The 17,126-nt window shown below is 50.6% G+C and overlaps 2 protein-coding genes across 4 annotated transcripts in view; both read right to left on the minus strand.

The window, feature by feature from the left end:
* Positions 1-4,809: 4,809 nt before the first annotated feature.
* Positions 4,810-11,381, minus strand: LOC136569068 (glutamine-rich protein 2-like). 3 transcript variants are annotated; one of them, XM_066569347.1, is made up of 16 exons: positions 10,952-11,381; positions 10,551-10,637; positions 10,231-10,335; positions 9,514-9,807; positions 9,302-9,393; positions 9,031-9,139; positions 8,701-8,868; positions 8,332-8,454; positions 8,063-8,125; positions 7,556-7,720; positions 7,256-7,374; positions 6,536-6,601; positions 6,114-6,215; positions 5,591-5,687; positions 5,348-5,420; positions 4,810-5,010 (listed from the first exon to the last, which is right to left on the minus strand). In XM_066569347.1, the coding sequence occupies exons 1-16, from the start codon at positions 11,291-11,293 to the stop codon at positions 4,961-4,963; spliced, it is 2,055 nt and encodes a 684-aa protein (XP_066425444.1). In that variant the 5' UTR covers positions 11,294-11,381; the 3' UTR covers positions 4,810-4,960. The 3 variants fall into 3 exon arrangements, 2 of the variants coding, with proteins under 2 accessions (XP_066425444.1, XP_066425446.1); XR_010785311.1 differs by lacking the exon at positions 5,591-5,687 and having other exon boundaries at positions 4,981-5,010; XM_066569349.1 differs by lacking the exons at positions 4,810-5,010; positions 5,591-5,687 and having other exon boundaries at positions 5,314-5,420.
* Positions 11,382-14,359: 2,978 nt separating this feature from the next.
* Positions 14,360-17,126, minus strand: part of SLC1A1 (solute carrier family 1 member 1) — a 50,083-nt gene continuing 47,316 nt past the window's right edge. The window contains exon 12 of the mRNA XM_066569830.1: positions 14,360-16,474. Coding sequence (XP_066425927.1) covers positions 16,228-16,474 — 247 coding nt within the window. The 3' untranslated portion in view covers positions 14,360-16,227. The remainder of the gene's footprint in view (positions 16,475-17,126) is intronic.

Consider the following 17,126-nt stretch of genomic DNA (forward strand, 5'->3'; position numbering starts at 1 on the left):
TAAGCAAAAATGGGAAGGCAGATTTGACTGGAAAGTGAAAGCATCACAGATGCTCATTTATTTAAAAGAAAATCAGGAATTTATTCCTGATTAGCCTTAAGGGATAGAAGGGTGGGAGGTGCAGAATGCTGTTGATGCTTAATTAGCACCCAAATTAGGACACTAATTATGTGTGGAGAGAGGTGATGCCCCGATGAAGGGGGTTGTGTCTCCCACCTCAGGTGGCCTTGCCTTCTCTGTGCAGCAGGGTGGGTATGGGAAAGGCCCAGGGCGAGATCCAGAGGTAAAAATCTTTGGGGTTGTCTTCTTTTTCCAGACGTCTTGGAGTGCCCTCTGGAGGAAGACTCAGAGGGGTATTGGAGAGGTGAGTCTGGCTTCAGGGACTTACTGAACTCCCATTTGGGTTCAATGCCTGGAGCTGATGCTCTGGTGCAATTTTTGGAGGTGATATTCCAATGCATAGAGGCTCATAAACATCCCTCTCCCTGCTAGCAACCATGACCCTGGATCCAGCCACAGCTCACCCCAAATCCTGGTGTCATTGGATGGCCGGACTGCAGGCCACCAGGAATCACCCCCAGCTCCTCTGCCCTCAGGAATGGAGAGTTTTGAGTCTCTCTGCTGTGTTTTGGGTCAGCAGGATGTTGTGTGGGACTGTCACTGCTGGGCCATGAAGGTTTGTCCTGGTCCTGACAGGGCACTGGGGGTGGCTTGGGAATTCGTGTCCCATAAGGGCTGCTTTGGTCTCAGCCCCAAATGTGGGGTTTGGGCCATGGGGCAGTGCTGGGGCAGCTGCAGGCTCTCACCTGGCCCAGCCCGTGTCTCTGCCCCACAGCCAGACTGTCCAACACATGGAGTGGTTGTGGATTACGCTGGCGGGCAGGTGGCTTTCTGTGATGCTGATAGTCAGACTGAAGTCTTTGCCTTTCCCCCCCACCCACTTGAGGTGGGGGAGATGAGGTGAATAACTCTGGCCACTGCTCTGGCTGGGTAAGTGGCCAGCTTTGCTCACACTCTATCCCTGATTTCCCCAAAAATCTACTATGAGCCTTGCAAGTGCAAACACTTCCACCACCCCAGCAAACACTCCACTCAACAACAAACAGCCCCACTCTTCCCCCAGACCCATTTAATTTTCCTTATAACATCTAATTTAACAATCACATTTCACTCTTTTGCTTCTCAGTGGGAGAACAGAGGTATTTTCAGTTCCTCAGCTATTTGTCAGTGGAAGCTTGGACCAGAGAAATAGGGAGAATGTCCCTAAAAGCTTTTCAAAAACTCATCTTGAGGAAGAAAATGGGCTTTGCTCATGCTGCTAGATGTCTCATAATAAGGTTTTGCAAGTGGAAACTTTTCTGCTTAGGATTTGCAGAGAATTTAGGGGAAGTGGGTTAAAACCATGTTTCATGTTTCTGAGGATCACTCAGGATTGGGCCTTTTCAGGGCTTTGTATTCACTGTCAGGATGTAAGCAGGGAGAGAGATGACAGACAGAATTTCATCCTCCATTTCACTGCCTGCAAGTGAATAGAAGGGGAACAAAACTAAATGAACTGGTATCTTGAAGCAGCAGAAGGTTGTTGTTAGGGTTCAGCCATGGAATAAAGTGCTGTTATCAGCAAGCCCAGACAGGACTGGGCAGGTCTCTGCCTCTTGCAGTCCCAGTCACTCCTTTGCTGCCAGAATTGCCTCCCCATCCACATGCAGTCTTCAGCTTGGTCTGAGGAAGAGGAGAAACTACCAGGAAAGGCAGCAACTTTTATCTTTGGGACCTGAATTTTAGACAAGGGCCCTGACAAAATACAGGTCACAGCTAAACCCACATTACAGTCCAGTTTTATAATTAGTTTTTTCCCTGTTTGGCTCATGGTGAAGTTGGTCTTTCCTTGAAAGACAAGGTCCAGTGATGTATAAAGCAAAGCACTTCTTTGCAGCATGCTGCTCCAACAGATGAGCTTGCAACACTCCATCCATTTTTTGTCTGAAAAGCTTTATGGATATTTAATTTGAAAGTCCATACAAAAAAACCCAAACCCCCCTGCCTTTTTATGTAACTCAATAGCCCCACAGCTGGCTCTCTGGCATTGGGGTGGCAAGGAAAACAGCCTCTTTTGCTCAAGGGCAGCTCAACAGCATCCTGTCAGCAGATGGGCGGCAGATGGTTGGGTGTGGAGGGTGCACAGCCCCCACTCCTTGAGCAGAGCCAGCAGATGCACCTTGCAGCCCTGCCACCATGGACCCTTGGACCCCAAAACCCTCCTGGTGTGACAGGCACACCTCATACCAGCCCATGAAAGAGGGGAGTTGCTGAAAGTTTTGTTTTTTTTTTTTTTTTTTCCCACAGGAGTCAAAGTTTTTTCCACAAAGCTGGAGCCCAGGGTGCATTTTGCAGGGATTTGGGGCTTGAGGATGAACATTCCCAGGGGGAGTTTTAGCCACTGCCTCCTGCTTCTCCCCATGCTGCTCCTCTTCCACTGACACCTCAGGATCAGACCAAGTGCGAACTGTGCATCCAAGGGAAGTGCAGCAGGCATGGAGGGGCAAACCTGAGTGAGGACTGCAGGCCCTCCACGATGGTGGGAGTGTTAATCTTCTCCTGCTCCTCACTGAAGTCCATTGTAAGCGGAAAGAGGTGGATTTTGGGAGTGGGTTTACAACTGTTCGACTTCTTATCAACTGTTAATAATTTGTTGGTGTTGATGGGTGCTTATAAAAATGGAGATCAAAAGGCAGTTTTAAAAATCAGCAGCTTGTTACGTCCAGAAGGCAGAAAATACAGCTCTAGTGCAACCGGGGGGGGGGGGGGGTGGTCTGTGTTTTTAATCCTCTGGTTTTGGGTATGTTTGCTCCATTTTGGGCCTTCTCCCCAAGGGAGCAGCTAGCACTGTGGAAGATGGGGATTTTCCACCTCGAAACAATGCCCAAAGGGAAGAAATCCCCAAATGAGAGAGGAACTTGTCAAAGAAACGGCGGCCTCTGCACTACTGCCTTGAGGAGAAAGTGCTCCCCAACCCCTTTGTTTTTTTGGGGGGTTGATAAACCCCCAACTCCTTTGTTTTTGAGAAGACTGTCCCCTTTTAGTGAAAATAAGACTTGTTGTTTTCAGCACTAGCAGTGGACATGGGGAAGAAACAGCTCCAAAAATATCTGTAAGCCCTTCCAGAATTAACTTATATGCTGCTTGGGTGGGAGGGGAGGCTTTAGTTTTTCATGTGTCACCAGTTTGCCCAGTTCCCCACTCCAGGGCCCTTTCCCCCATTTCTTACCCAGTTTGTTGGGATAAAATTCATAATTTCATTTAATTTTTTCCATTTTATAATTTCTCCTACTCTGAGAAGAGGCTTTTTCTCCCCAGAATGAAGCAAAGCAGGATGTTTCTCCCTCCAAGTCCCTTCATTGCTCAAAATCCCCTCCAAAAACCTACATCTGAGGGCTTACTTAAGCTAAAAGAGGCCTTTTTAAACATACGATGAAACGCTATAGCGCATTATAGGGCCTCAGCAGCATGAATAGAGCTGATAGCTGAGTTGAGCAAAAAATATCTGAATTTTGGGTAATTTTTAGTTTTTTGCCTTCTATTCTGTAAAATTGTCACTCTATATGCACCCATGCCTTAGACCTGAATTTCCCTCATAGAGGAGCTTCCCCCTGGAGCTATGGTGAGCCAGCTGTGCTTTGCTGCTCACCCAAATCCTCCACACAAAAACTCACCAAACTCCAAAAAACAAGTATGAACTGAACTTTGTCTTTAAATAAACTGGTTGAGCTCAGTGATTTGTTGTGTCACTCATAACCTGGAACTGGTGTCTTAAACAAGGTGGTTTTGAGCTACACTGCAGTGTTGCCCCAGGTGGGACCCTCCAGGGAATAGGACAGCCAGAGGTGAGGATATTCAGGGAGAAATTGATCTGTGAGAACCAAGACAGCTAGGCTGGGGAGTTGAGGACTTAGGGGGAAAGGGACCTCTGTGGCTGGCTGGGGACCCAGGGAGGCCAGGGAGATCTGAGGCACGCAGATGACATGCAGTGTTGCAGGTCAGGGGTGGGTGACATACCCACGATGAGGTGGGCCCCTACCCAGCTCCATGACCTCTGCTCCCCCTGCACACTTTTGCAGGGTCAGGGCCAGAGTTCACCACTCAAGTCTGTCCTCAACAGCCAGCCCAGGGGAAGAATGAACTTCTTTATACCGGCACTTTTGTTTGACCAGAAGTGATTGATGTGACTGCTGAAGTGATATAAAATAATGATGCCAAGAAGCAGGAGGACACTGATAGTTCAAAGCAGGTCCAAGCCCACTGTAAAGACCAGATTAATGCTGTAAATGCAGTGTCCTGGGAGGAGCCAGGAAGGTGCACTCTGGTTTCCAGGCCACGAGGAGGTGCTCCAGTTCACTCCTCACCCAAAGTGTAAATCATGGATGATGATGATACTAAACCCTGCCCTGAGCCTGATGCGGGAGAGGGAGCAGTGCTTCTTGGGCTCATCTCAAGTTCCCCCAAGATGTGTGGCGCTGCTGCAGCCTTGCCAAAGCTCAGTTCAGGGGCGCCAGCAGCATGGGTGGGGGGGCTACACCTTTTGCACCCCCACAGCCCAAGGGTTGGGGCACCCCCAGCCCCTCCACCTGTCTCAGGGACACCCCCCACATACCCACATGACCCAGTCTGAGGCCTCACCCCAAACTCTACTGCTCCTGGTCCCCAGCAAAACTTCGCCCTTCCCTGTGGCTCCTGTCCAGCTTTAGGGTAGCAGCTCTGAAGTGAGAGGTTAGTTTTGAAATCAGTCTTGCTTAGAATATCTCAAACACAGCAGGTTAAAATATTTTTATTAACTTGAAAAGAAATCCCTTTGGGCAGCTATCCTGGTCCTTTATTTCATGCAGGGCTCCGAGCATCCAGTCACATCTAGCTGCCTGGCTACTAGTTCCATCCAGGGGGACTGGATTTGCAGTGCCCAGGATCAGTGTTTGACATCTGAAGCTGGCTGGTCCTCTTCTAAGGTGGTGGGACCTGGGGACAAAGGACAGAGGTAAGCGCCTTGAAGCCCAGGGGCATGGCCAGAGACCTCAGGGACAGGGTACTGGCCCCTGCCCTCCAACATATGGGCTGTTTTCCCATACTGGCCAGCGCCATCTCCACACTGCACTCCGTCTTGAACACACCCAAGGACCAGTTGTCCCATCCACCAGTCACCCCCCTCCATCCTGCTTCCACCTCTCCTCAGCCTGCCTCAGACCCCAGACCCTCCCGGCACCTGCCCAGGTGTGCAGACAGAGCCCTGCACACCCATCACCAGCAAACAGCTGGTGCTCTCTCCCCCCAGCACTGGTGCCCTGACAGGCCATACCCAGTTTATCCTGTGCCCTCTTTTCCACCTCATCCATGCAGTCATCTGTGCTCAGCAGCTCAGTCACGCTAGGCTGGGAAGGAGAGAATGGCTGGCTGCAATGTAGGGCTCAATTCAGCATCCCCAAGCAACACTCCCCACCCATCTTTCCTTGAGGAAACTGAGGTAGGGTGGCTTTCAGATGCTCAGCATCTTTCTCCCAGCCTTGTTCCTCCCTGATGTTCTTCCCTTCACCATCCCCACCTTTTTGGAGAGGTGTAGGACATCCTTGAGCGGTGCATTGGATGTGTCCTGACCCTTGCAGCTTTGTGACTTGAGGAACTTGCTATTGACCAGCTTCCTGAGGGATGGAGCATGGAGATGCTTATTGTCCAGCACTGAGCTTCATCCCACTGTGCCAGAGAGGGGGGCAGAGGGTGCTCCCTACTGACGTGTGTCCCTGCTGACTCCCAAACAACTGTTGTAGGAAACCCATGCCTGTCCCACTGTGCTGAGTCCCCACCAAGCCTGAGGTCAGGCTGAGACAAGATACAACTGATAATATCTGGCTTCAGTGCCACTGAGACCAGGGCTTGAGCAGTGGGGTAGGGGCTTTAAAAGCCCAGACACCTGGGGCAAGTACAGCTGACCCTCTGCTCCCCTACCCTACCCTGCCCTGCCCAGGCCCCCTGGCCCCCTTTCCCCTCATTCAGGGCAGAGATCTCCCTTGCCAAGGCAGGACTGTCCTGCATACCAGAGGCCAGTGATGGGTCCCTATGTCCCCTACCTGTGACTGTGCTGTTGTGCTTGCTCCTCTGTGGCGCTGGTAGAGGGGTGTGCAGCATGGCTGCAGGGCAGCGATGGAATCAGCGGCAGTGTGTCAATGTGCCTGGGGAGGGCAGGAGCCATGGGTGGGTGACAATGGTGGGTGACAAGGGACAAATAAGCCACCCCAGCTTGGGGCAGAGCACCAAAACCCATAGACTTGTACCCCACATCACCACTCTGCCTGCTGCCCTCAGGGAGGTGTTCCTGGAGGGAACAATCCACATCTGAAAGACATGGCTTCAGAGGGGGCTCAGCAGAGTCAGGCCCCCCAGACCCCTCAGCAGAGTCAAACCCCTGTGCCTGAGGCAGCAGGGCACAACTACACCCATCCCTGTCTCACCCACGCAGCCCCCCAATGTACCAGTGTTGGGTGCTACTCACGGGCCAGGCACCTGCATGTTAAGCTGCCGGTCACAGGACAGGCACTTGAAAGGGACCAGCAGCTGCCTAAGGGAGAAAGGGCTGGGTGAGCTCCTGACAGGGCTGCAATGCCCACAGCCAGCAGCTCACAGGCAGCAACAGGTGCCAGGCACATTGCTGCAGGGAGCCTCAATGTTTGCACAGGGAGCTGTGGCATGTTGGGCCTGGTTTTCTTCCCATCCAAGGGAACAATAGATAAGCTTGCCTTGGCAGCACTGGAACTGCTGAACTGTGTCTGTGGCCCATAGCTGCCCAGAGCAGGCAGGGATATGATAGGAAGGGGGCAGGCACCCACACTGCCATCCAAACCAGCTCTTCCCCTGGTGTCATCGCCTTGTCAGTGCTCACAACTCCCCTCCATCTTGCCAAGGTGGGCAGGTCATGACTGAGGCCTGTGGCACCATGTGTTGCACCCCTGCCCAGGCAAACAACCCTCTGTTCTCCATCCTTGAACCTCTGCACCCACACCCCAGTTCTGGTTTGCACAAGTCTGTTTTGCAGATGCCCATTCTTGTGCCTCCTTTGATGTGGGGAACCTGATACTTATAGGTGAAGAAGGTGCAGCTGCTTTGTCAGCATCCCTGCGGTTTGTTGGCTACATTGTTCTGATGCCAGGGTACCATACAGGAAGGAATGAGGCCAGTGCTGTTGCCAAAGCCAGTACCATCCCCCTGCACTCACTTCTTAATTCCAGCAGCGTCATCAATCTCTACTGTCAACTCATCCTTGAGATCCTTAATGATCTTTGCCCAGTTATCCTCTAGCTGCTTCTGGAAAGGCCCAAGCTCCAGGCGATCCAGCTATGGACAGATGCATACCCTTAACCAGCTGCTCCAGGATGGAACATGGTAATCCACAGGGAAAACCAGCAGAGAAGGCTTTTTTTTTTTTTTCCACAGGGAAACCTCAGAGGGAGGCTGCCTCAGGCTGCAAAGCCCCCAGGGAGCCAGTTTTGTACCGTGAGAATAAGGCACCCCTCACCTTGGAGTCCAGGGCATCACTGAACCGCTGCTGGGCCTCCTGCCAGCGCTGCTCCTGACCTAGCACCCGTCTCAGCAACTCCCGCATCCTCTCCTCCAGATGCTCCATGGTTTCATCAAAATGGGCACAACTGACTTTGCTGCCCAGGGCAGCTTTGTCCACTTTCTAGCAGGGAGGAAAGGCAGGAGAGCGGTGGGGACAGGGCAGAGGTACAAGAGGCAGGGCCAGCCTCTGTGTGTTGGGGATAGAGGCAGAAACATTCCTGTGAGGCCATCGTGCCCTTTTCAGGACTGTGTGGCCTGCTTACCCTATCACCCCCATGGGGTCAAAGGGACTTAAAGAGATGGACAGAGTGACCTGGCAAGGGATCTGCAGGCAATCTAGAAGTACTCACACCCTCCCCCTTCCCCATCCAGCCAGTTTGCCATTGCATGCCCAAAGGGCAAATTGCATTTATCACCCTGCCCAAGATCCCCTGGGCTGAAGATGGACCTCTCAAGACCATACCAGCAGCAACAGGTCCTCCTTGTCTGCTTTCTTCTCGAGACCCTCCAGGGACCGGAACAGAGCCTTCCAATGCAAAAAGCATCTCATGACACCACAGCAGGGTCAGAGCTGTGTTCTGGCCAGCCAGGGCTCCCTGCTCTTTGGGAAAGGCCATTTGAACCAACAAAGGGCTTGCGAGCAGGTGGGCAGGGGATCAGACCTCTGTGTGATCAGACCAGCCTCGGTGTGCCTGGGGGATACTTTGACCCTCTGGGGGTCCAGCCACCAACCTCAATATCTCTCTGATGCTGGCGATGGTCATCCCGGAGGCTCCCCGTGACGTAGCTGAGCTGCTCGCAGTCCCCTTCCACCCGCACAACAGTGGCCTGGATGCTCTTTAGCAGCTCCTCCTCCTGCTCCAGGGAGAAGGATGACAAGATAGTGTCATGCAAGGGGTATCTGGCTGCCCTCAAGGACAGATCTGGGTTACTTGGCTATGAGCACTCAGTACCAGCTGGACATTTGTATCAAGGCTTTAATTTCCTGCCATACTGCTGACCTGTCCAAACCAAGCTGGGGGGTAGCAAGGGGCTGCTCTACATTACAGTGAGCACAGACAGAGGGTCCTGATACAGCCCTCCATATTTCCAGCTGCCCACCTGGGTCTTCTCTGGCAGTGACCTCTGCACCTGCTGTGGCACCAGTGAGTCCACCTGCTGCTGGAGCCTTTCACAGCGGTGTAGGAGCTTCCTCACAAGCTTGTTGTCCGTGTGTGACTCTCCCTGCTGCTGCTTCCCAGTCCCCATCATTGCCCTCAACTCATTCAGCTGCAGAAAGGGGAGAAGGAATAGATTTTGAGATAGAATGGATGCAGCCAGCAGAACCTGGTGCCCAGATGGCCCTGACCAGGCAGGGAGTGTGGCCAGGAACCCCACAAGGAGCAGCCTGCCATTCAATACAACAGTTGGAGTGCTGCCTCCAAACCTCACCTGATCCTGAAGCTGGTCATCTGTAATCACCTGCTGCAGTATGGCCTTGGTAATATTCTGCTCCTGTCTCAGCTCCTTCTGCTCCTGCTTAATCTCCCGCAGTGCAGGCCTAGCCAACAAGATGAGGGCACAAGGCAGGCTGAACCTCCACAAGGCCACTTGGGAGGTGAGCTTTGCTCCCCAAATCTGATGCTCCTGGATTGCCACACTCCATACCTCCCCGCTCCCCTGCAGCCCCGTAGGATACAAAATCCTCTCCCCATCCTCTTACTCCAGCTGTAGGGGGATCTCCTTGGTGCCATCCACGTCGCACTCGGCTACAGTCACAGCCAGCTTTCCAAGGGCATCCTGCAGCTGTCTGATCTGGGAAGGGTGGTAGTGGCAGAGTCAGAGCATGGACTCCATGGTCTCCTTTGCCTGCCTCTTCTCTGCCAACTCCCCCTGGCATTCTTACTGCCCCCTTAGGGACTGATATGGGCTTACCTTCTCCTTCTCACCCTGCAGGTCTCTGGCCAGACTCTGCAGGGAGGACATCTGACCCTGGAGCTCAGATAGGTCTCTGAGGATGCTCTCCATAGTTGGAAGGCCTGCTTGGAAAGCAGGCTGTGTCACAGTGGTGCCACTTTGGGCACTGGGGGTCTCTGTCTGCATCCCAGGAGTGGTGCTCTGCTTACCAGGGCTCTGCCCCAGCTTGTCCATGTCTGAAGTGTAGGGCTTGGCAGAGGCAGGCTGGCCCTGGAGCACCAGTGGCTGGCCAGCAGCATCCTGGAGGTTCCCCTGGAGTGGAGTGAGAAGAGGGACTGCAATCAGAACCCTGAAGCATCCACAACTGAGCTTGTGCCCAAGCCAGAGAGACCCTGGGTGGGCTGTGGCTGCCAAGTACTGGTAGATCTTTACTTTCTTTCTTTCCACATTTTCCCTTTTTTCAGGGCTGTTTAGTTCAAAATGCCTCAGCAACCCTTTGGCTGAGGCAGGCAGTGACCTCTACTGCCAGGTTGATCTGCAGGTAGAGGTGGGGGCCTCCTAGTGGGCAAGGCTGAGTTTCCATGCTTCCCTCACAGGATACCCTTCCTACTCTTCCCTCCCAGTGACCTTCACAGTGGGTGACACCCATGGATGCAGGGCAGGGGTGGCAGGGCAAGATCTTGAGAGGAAGGGAGGCAGGGAGGGCCCAATTCCCTCCCAAAGGCAGCAGGTCACCTGGCCAAGTGCTTCCTGGATCATCCGGATGCCTTCTCCCATGCGGGACTGTGTGGCCTTCATCTCACTGATCTCCTTACAGAGATCCTTGCAGAGATCTGTGGTCTAGGAGAGGTGGGCAAGGGGGATGAACCTCATGGCAGGGTCCCTGGGGACCTGCAGGACCTTTACCTGCACCTGGGGGCACAGCCAGATAGCTGGGCACTGTGGGTTGCACCCTCCATTCATCTGGCATGGCCAGATGCAGCTGAACCTCCAGTGCACAGAGACGTCACTGGCTGCTGTCTCCCACCTGCAACATGCTGATGGTGGCAGCTCACCTGGCCAAGTGCCTCCTTGATCCTCTGGATTTCCTTTCCCATGTTGATCTGCATGGCTTTAATCCCAGCCATCTCCTTGTGGGACTCCTGGGGGAGAGCAGTGGCTTAGGAGAGACACGTGGTGGGGATGAGCCCCAGGCAAGCAGCTCCCCAGAGACTCCCACTCCTGCCCTGGGGAGCCTATGGCACATCCTGGCTCAGCGGGAAAAGACCCAACATGGGAAGGACCCAAGGCACCCCCAGAGCAGTGTTTCAGACCCAGATTTTTCTCTCCAAATCTCCCTCCCTTTCCCACAATGAAAGTCAACATGCTGCTCAGAGCTTGGGCTTCAACCAAACCCTCATATAAGGGCACAGACCCCACGGGAGGGGGCGTCTTGGAGGGTGGGAAAAGCCTCTACCTTGGAGATGCCACTCTCTTTGGCATCAGTCTTCTCCATCTGTCCCATGTCGGCAGCCCCCGAGGTGACAGGAGAGCCGCTTCTGGTCCCCTCCAGCTCATCCTCCCTCGGCGGCTGGGAAGGCTGCCCTGTGTCCCATGCCCAAGCCTCGGCGGGATGGCTCTGCCCCGGGGCGGGCGCGGATTCCTGGGCCCCCTCCTGGGGGATCACGTCCTGCAGACCCAGCAGGCTCAGGTGTTCCAATATGACCCTCAGCAGTCTGCGGAGCGCCTCCAAGTTGACATTGACTTCGGGCGTCCCGATGGCTTCATCCAGCAGCTGAAACAGGCTGCCTGAGGCCATGGCTGCTGCCCTGCCCGAAAACACAGCACCTGTCCTTCCTCCGTGCTCGGAAGGAAGCTGCAGCTAGGAATGTGGGCAGCCAGCACCCTCCTTCCTCCTCTTTCTCTGCCTTCCAGAGCCCCAATCGCGGGTCCCTGTGTTTGTGGTGTCGCTTGTTGCCAGGTAACGCCTGGCCCTGGCAGCCGGCTGTCGCGGAGCCATGGAAGATCCCTTACGGATCGGAAGGGACTTCTTACAGATCATGGAGTCCCATGTTTGCAGCTGTGGTGGGCCAGAGACTCCTGGCTGAAGGGGTCCTCCCTGATGGCCCCTTGTTCTTCAGCCACCCCACCTTGGATTGGGGGAACATGTGGTTAGGAACCCCAAAATTCCCTTGCTCCCCTTGATGTCCATCTACATTCCACCTTGGGCTGGGAGGGACAGCAGTGGGGGTTTCCCGACCCCCTCCGTCCCCTCAAGTGTCGCCCCCCCTTGGGCTGCCCCGGTACAGCGCAGTTGAGGGCAGTGATTCAGCTGCCGCCGTGCCTCGAGCCACGGGGCCGAGCACGGGTCATGCTGGAACTCGAGTGCTTCAGAGGAAGTCCTGGACACACACACAGGGACACATGGCCTGAGTTAGGGACCCCCTGCTCAGTCTCAAAATCCTGGAAAGACCCAGGCAGCTGGATGTGGGGGCAGCAAAGAAAGGTGGTTTTGTCCACACCTGCTCCCTCTTTGGGCTCTCAGAGACAGAGGACAGGTGGCACCCCAAAACACAAAACTCCCAGGTATTTGGGGTGCCCACCACAAGCAGGAGGGGACATGTATCTGGGTAGCTCCCCAAAGAGATCCAGATTTTGGTGTGCCCTCCCTGAGATGGTCTACGGATAGGACCCAGATGCTCAGATGGGCCCACAGGACAAGGATGGGATGGTGTCTGGGCGACCCCCTGCAACCAGGAGGAGATCCATGTGTCTGGGGTTCCCCCCAAGGCCAGAAGTGGAACACTGGCATTCAGGCTGTCCCCTCACAACCAGAAGAGGACCCAGGCATCATTTGGGGATTCTGAGGGGAGGCAATTGGGGGGCATTGGGTAGGGATTTCCCCATCACCTTCTGCACAGTGTAGTGGTTGCCCTTGGAGTTGCTGTTATCCTGAGGGGACTCCCACTCCAGCATCACATTGAACTCCAAAACCTCCTTCACCTCCAGTGCTCAGACATGGAGGGGGACAGCTATTCTGTGGGACAGCCTTTGCTCCATGACCCTTAGGCACCCCAAACAGTCCCCAAAACCAGGCCGTGGCCCACAAATATCCACAAATACTCCCCCAAAATGCCTGGCCTAGCACATCCAGCCTCTAAACCACACCCCAAAACACACTGCTCCTATTGCCCCCAGCGCCTTTCATCTCAGTGTGGCCCAGTGGTCCCGATACCCTCAGCCCAGTGCTGCCAGTACTGCTACACTAGGACTCCCAGTATAGCCCATCTCCGTGCTACCAGTGCCCACTGAGAACACACAATGAGAATGCCCTCCTAGGCTGCCAGCAAGCATGTCCTACCTAGCGCAGCCAGCCCAGCTCCCCCATCCTTGTGCTTCCAGTACGCTCAGTTCCAGAGCTCCCACTAGTCCCTGTGCCACTGGTGACATGCAGTGGGAATGCAGCTGTGCCTAAGATCTGCTTTGACACAACCAGGATTTACAGCTCAAATTTTAATTAAGTCCTCCAGCTCCTCTGGTGAGAAACTTGTGAGTGATTCTAACACCCTGGCCCTGACCCTGTTACAACAGGTTCCTCTGGGGGGAGTAGAGGGCCATGGAGCTGGGAACAGGGCCACTTCAGTGTGGGGATGTCACTCACCCATGACCGTCGAATGGCATGTCCCCTGAGAGTCTGAAGGTCCCTGACCTCACAGGAACCCTCCTATACCAGTGCCCAGAGGTCCTTGTCCCCAGAAGTCCCCATCTCCACTGGAGGTCTGCAGCTAGGAGCAGTACCCTGAGATGGGGCTAAGAGCCCGCATGGGTCTGGGGCAGGTCACCAGGCTATGGGTTCTCATGAGTCACCAGGCACCTTTAAGACCTTGACCCTGTGAGGGGCAAGTGATGCAGAAGCGTTTTGTGTGGTGATGGCAGGATGAGGCCAGAGATCCTGTGGTGTCCCAGTATGGGGGTCCACTGGCTGCCTCCTCCCTGCCCATGCACCACTGGTCAGTTTCTGGTCATATCAGAGAATATTAAAGAACAAGTGAATTGCATATGTCATGGTGGTTTTTATGCAATTTTAGATCTTGTGGATCTGATATACCTGATCTGCGTGTGTTGACAGACCTGTGTATGTTTATGTGCAAGTGCTTTCCTTGTTCAGAGTTGAGTCAACTAAAAGTCCCTGAGTATTTTGGAAGGGATGGTGTGTGGGTAACCTGGTCCTCCAGGTCAAATTAAATTAAAGTCACAAACACTATTCAAAATGCAGAGTCCAATCTTGTGCTAAGCTTCTGCAGCCCCAAAACCCCTACAAGAACATAATGACATGGTGTAAAGGGCCAAAATCTGAAGATGCCTTTCTAATACTGATTCTTCGCCACTCTTCAAATCTTCCAGACCAGGAGACTGTGGAAAAGAGGAGATGTTGCTGAAGCAGGGTGTTTCCACATATGTAGAAGGTACATACTTGCAATACTGTGACAAGAAAAGCATCCTCGGACTTAAGAGGATCTTCAGCATATGCTTTGGTCTCTTGGTTGTAGATGTAGTAGATGAGTAGATGGCAAAACAATACCATCAACACCTGCTCAGTTGAATCTGATCCAGATAAGTAAGTTATAGGTAAACAATCACCTGCTTAGCCTGTGTTTAATAATAGCATACTTCGAATCCAGGTCATCTGTAGTTAGAGGGGTTTCTTGCAATCTCAGCACTCTGCTCTTAAGCTTCTATTTTATTGGAGGAAGAGAGTAATTCTCGCCAAAACTACAGCTAAATCACTAGAGACAATAACATAAACCCTGAATTTCTTGGGGTTTGGTTTTCTTGTTATAGCTAAAGGAACTCTTAAGGAGAAGATAGTAGGCTAAAACAAGAGTAAAGAGAGAAATTATTTATTTATAACACATTAGGAACACTTTTCACAGTACATCATTAACAGGGTGACTAAATAATAAAGTGATCATAAAAGGGTGACTTAAAAAGCTGGTTAAAGACAAGGCAGAGATTATAGGCTAGTCATGGAAACTGGTAGGCTAATTGGTTTCCTCCCATAAGCAAAGCTGCACAAATAAAGACTGTCTCATACTATTTCTGCAAACGTAAAAGACTGATTTACTCAATCTGTACATTTTCTTTTTAATGTATAAATTTACCAATACTTAGATTAACATTTTCATATAGTTTTTGATGTTAAATTTAAATACAGTATTATGTCTCATTAATTTAAGGTGCAATTTATCAAAATCTACAGTAAATATTTTCTTCTTAATCAGGTCTCTTTGGCACACTTCTGGTCTGTCTAAATACAAAAGTGTAGGATTGAATCGAGTATATAACACTGCAGGTATTTGAAGGTTTTTTTGTTAGCAAATGAATGTGATTTTATGCTTACCACAAGCTTATTCACAAAGAAATAACTATATATGAATTTCAGTTTAAGTTATATATAAAATGGCTAAACTACTTCAATGTGCAAGGCAGAAAAAAAAATTCTTACAGCAACTCCTCCCTTGAGAGAGTGATTTTTGCACCATGAAAATCTTGTATAAAATGTTATAGAAAATGGAGATTTTTTTAATGAGGAAGTTCTCGGTGCTTCTTATCTTACAGCAAGCCACCTGAGGACATGATTTTCTAGGTCCAGAAATGGTTCATAAGATACAGTTTAGCTGACAGGTTGGCACTATAGTGGTGTTGCAGCTATAAACTTGCATGTTCAACTGACAAACTAAACCAAAGAGCCAAAAAAACCCAGCCAGTCTGTGTAAGGAGTTTAGTGAAAGTGGCTTCTTTCTATGAGAAAGGTCTCATTCCTATATTCTTGATATATGTATATATCTATCTGCTTTTATTGCAAGGAAGAAACATTTAGAATTTGCACTCTGCATTTTTGTTTTCATGATCTCTTCTTACTTTTGGGCTGACTAATATTTTGTTAAAATCATAAGTGGACAATAGTAAATGGGATTCTGTTTCTGATGGAAATGTATGAGGAAGCCATCAAAGTTGACCTAAATAGGTAAAGTATAACTTTACAAAAGCTCTTCAAGTGCCAGAAGAGCAAGCTCAGAGCAATTTATTTCACATCTGAAGGCCAATACCATCATCTGGCACTTACATGAAAGGTATGAGGAAACTTAGCTACATAAATACTGGACCTCTTTCAGTGACTAATTATTTCACAATTGAATAAAAACTAAACCCTATTCACAGTAAAATGTACTTATTTCAAGGCCCTTCTGGTCTGTTTTTTTCCTGAATCACGCAAGTAGTATCCCCTCAGCTGCAGAAATTAGCATTTTGGCAAATGATCAAGTTACAGTGCAACCTGTTTAGAAGGCAAGGATGTAAAAAGGGATTTCATACAGGTACTTTGTGATGTGGTAATGTGTAAAATGCTGTGCTACTCCTGAGTAAAACACATTTTGGCTGTTCCCAGCTAATGACCCATTTATGAGCATGCTGATTCCAGAGAGGCATTTCACAGCCTCAGGAATAGTATATATTCAAAAAAAAAAGTACTTTACAACTGCCTTTTTCTTCAGCCTATAAGTAAGGACTAAAAATGGTGAGTTCAACCTTTTGAGGGAGATGAGAAGGGGCAGAACTGGTAAGGAGAATCAGAGTCTGTGTGGTAAATCAGATGTAAGTGAGATGTAATTAATTCTCAATTTCCTTTTAGCTTTTTGAGATATTGCATATGGCCATGCTTAGTGCTCCTGTTTTATCTGAAAGCTATTGGATTTAGAACTGGGATGTCTGTGTAAAGGATATAGTATCAGATTTATCTATAGCAAAGCCTCCATTGATGTAAGATTTCTTGGCCTGTGTTTCATCATTATCAAGTATTCCTGTTTCCAAGGCAAAAGGATTGACTATGTTGACTTCAGAGGTGACATCCATCTGCTCCAGCTCCTTTTTTGAGAGCTTCTCCACTACTCCTGTACCAAAGGCATCTCCCAAGACATTCACCATTGTTCTGAATCGATCCCTATGGAACAAAAAAGTTGTCAGACACACCATTCAGTTGTTCAGAAAATCCTTTTAGTAAAAGTAAGGTACTCTAGCTGATGCAACACTGTCTTCTTCCCAGTGCAGATTTGGGTAATTATTCAATTAAAAGAAAATAGTCTTTTAAAACAAGAATCAGAATTTTACCCACAGGTATTTGAAGAAGTCTGGCGTAACTTTCATGAGAAATTATTTTGTACAGGACATGCAAAACTGCAAGTCATGTCACTTGTCTCTTAGAGCAGTAATTCCACTGCTGTGGCATAGCCTTACAAAATGTTGGAAGGATCACCTCTCAGGCCCCTGAAGTATGCTACAAAGCTGGCTCCCTTTTGTAATGACAGATTGTGGGGTATAACAGCAGAGTCTGCATTGTGCCTTTTGTCATTCTAACAGTCATGTCCTCAGCCAGAAGAGCACCTAGCCCAGTATGTCCAGTATTCTGGCCCAAAGCTGAAAAAGGGAAAAGCCTGTCTTCTGCTGGCCTCTCCTTATTTAAGGGCTGAAGGACAAACCTACACTAAAAAAGTCCCTTAAAGGAATATGATACTCCTGCACTATTGATTTTTCTCCACACAGAAATGTGACATGCAGGCCTTAAAAACCTGCTGCTACTTGGCAGAGGAACAACA

The sequence above is a fragment of the Molothrus aeneus genome, chromosome Z, assembly GCF_037042795.1.
Source record: "Molothrus aeneus isolate 106 chromosome Z, BPBGC_Maene_1.0, whole genome shotgun sequence".
Taxonomy (NCBI): Eukaryota; Metazoa; Chordata; class Aves; order Passeriformes; family Icteridae; genus Molothrus; species Molothrus aeneus.

Excerpts from the sequence above, each read along its gene's own strand:
- LOC136569068 (XM_066569347.1), bottom strand. The coding sequence starts at position 11,293 with ATGGCCTCAGGCAGCCTGTTTCAGCTGCTGGATGAAGCCATCGGGACG. Across the intron at positions 8,869-9,030 it reads ATGACCAGCTTCAGGATCAG|CTGAATGAGTTGAGGGCAAT; the intron begins GTGAGGTTTGGA and ends CCCTTTCTGCAG. Across the intron at positions 5,011-5,347 it reads GAGGGCACAGGATAAACTGG|GTCCCACCACCTTAGAAGAG; the intron begins GTATGGCCTGTC and ends CTTTGTCCCCAG.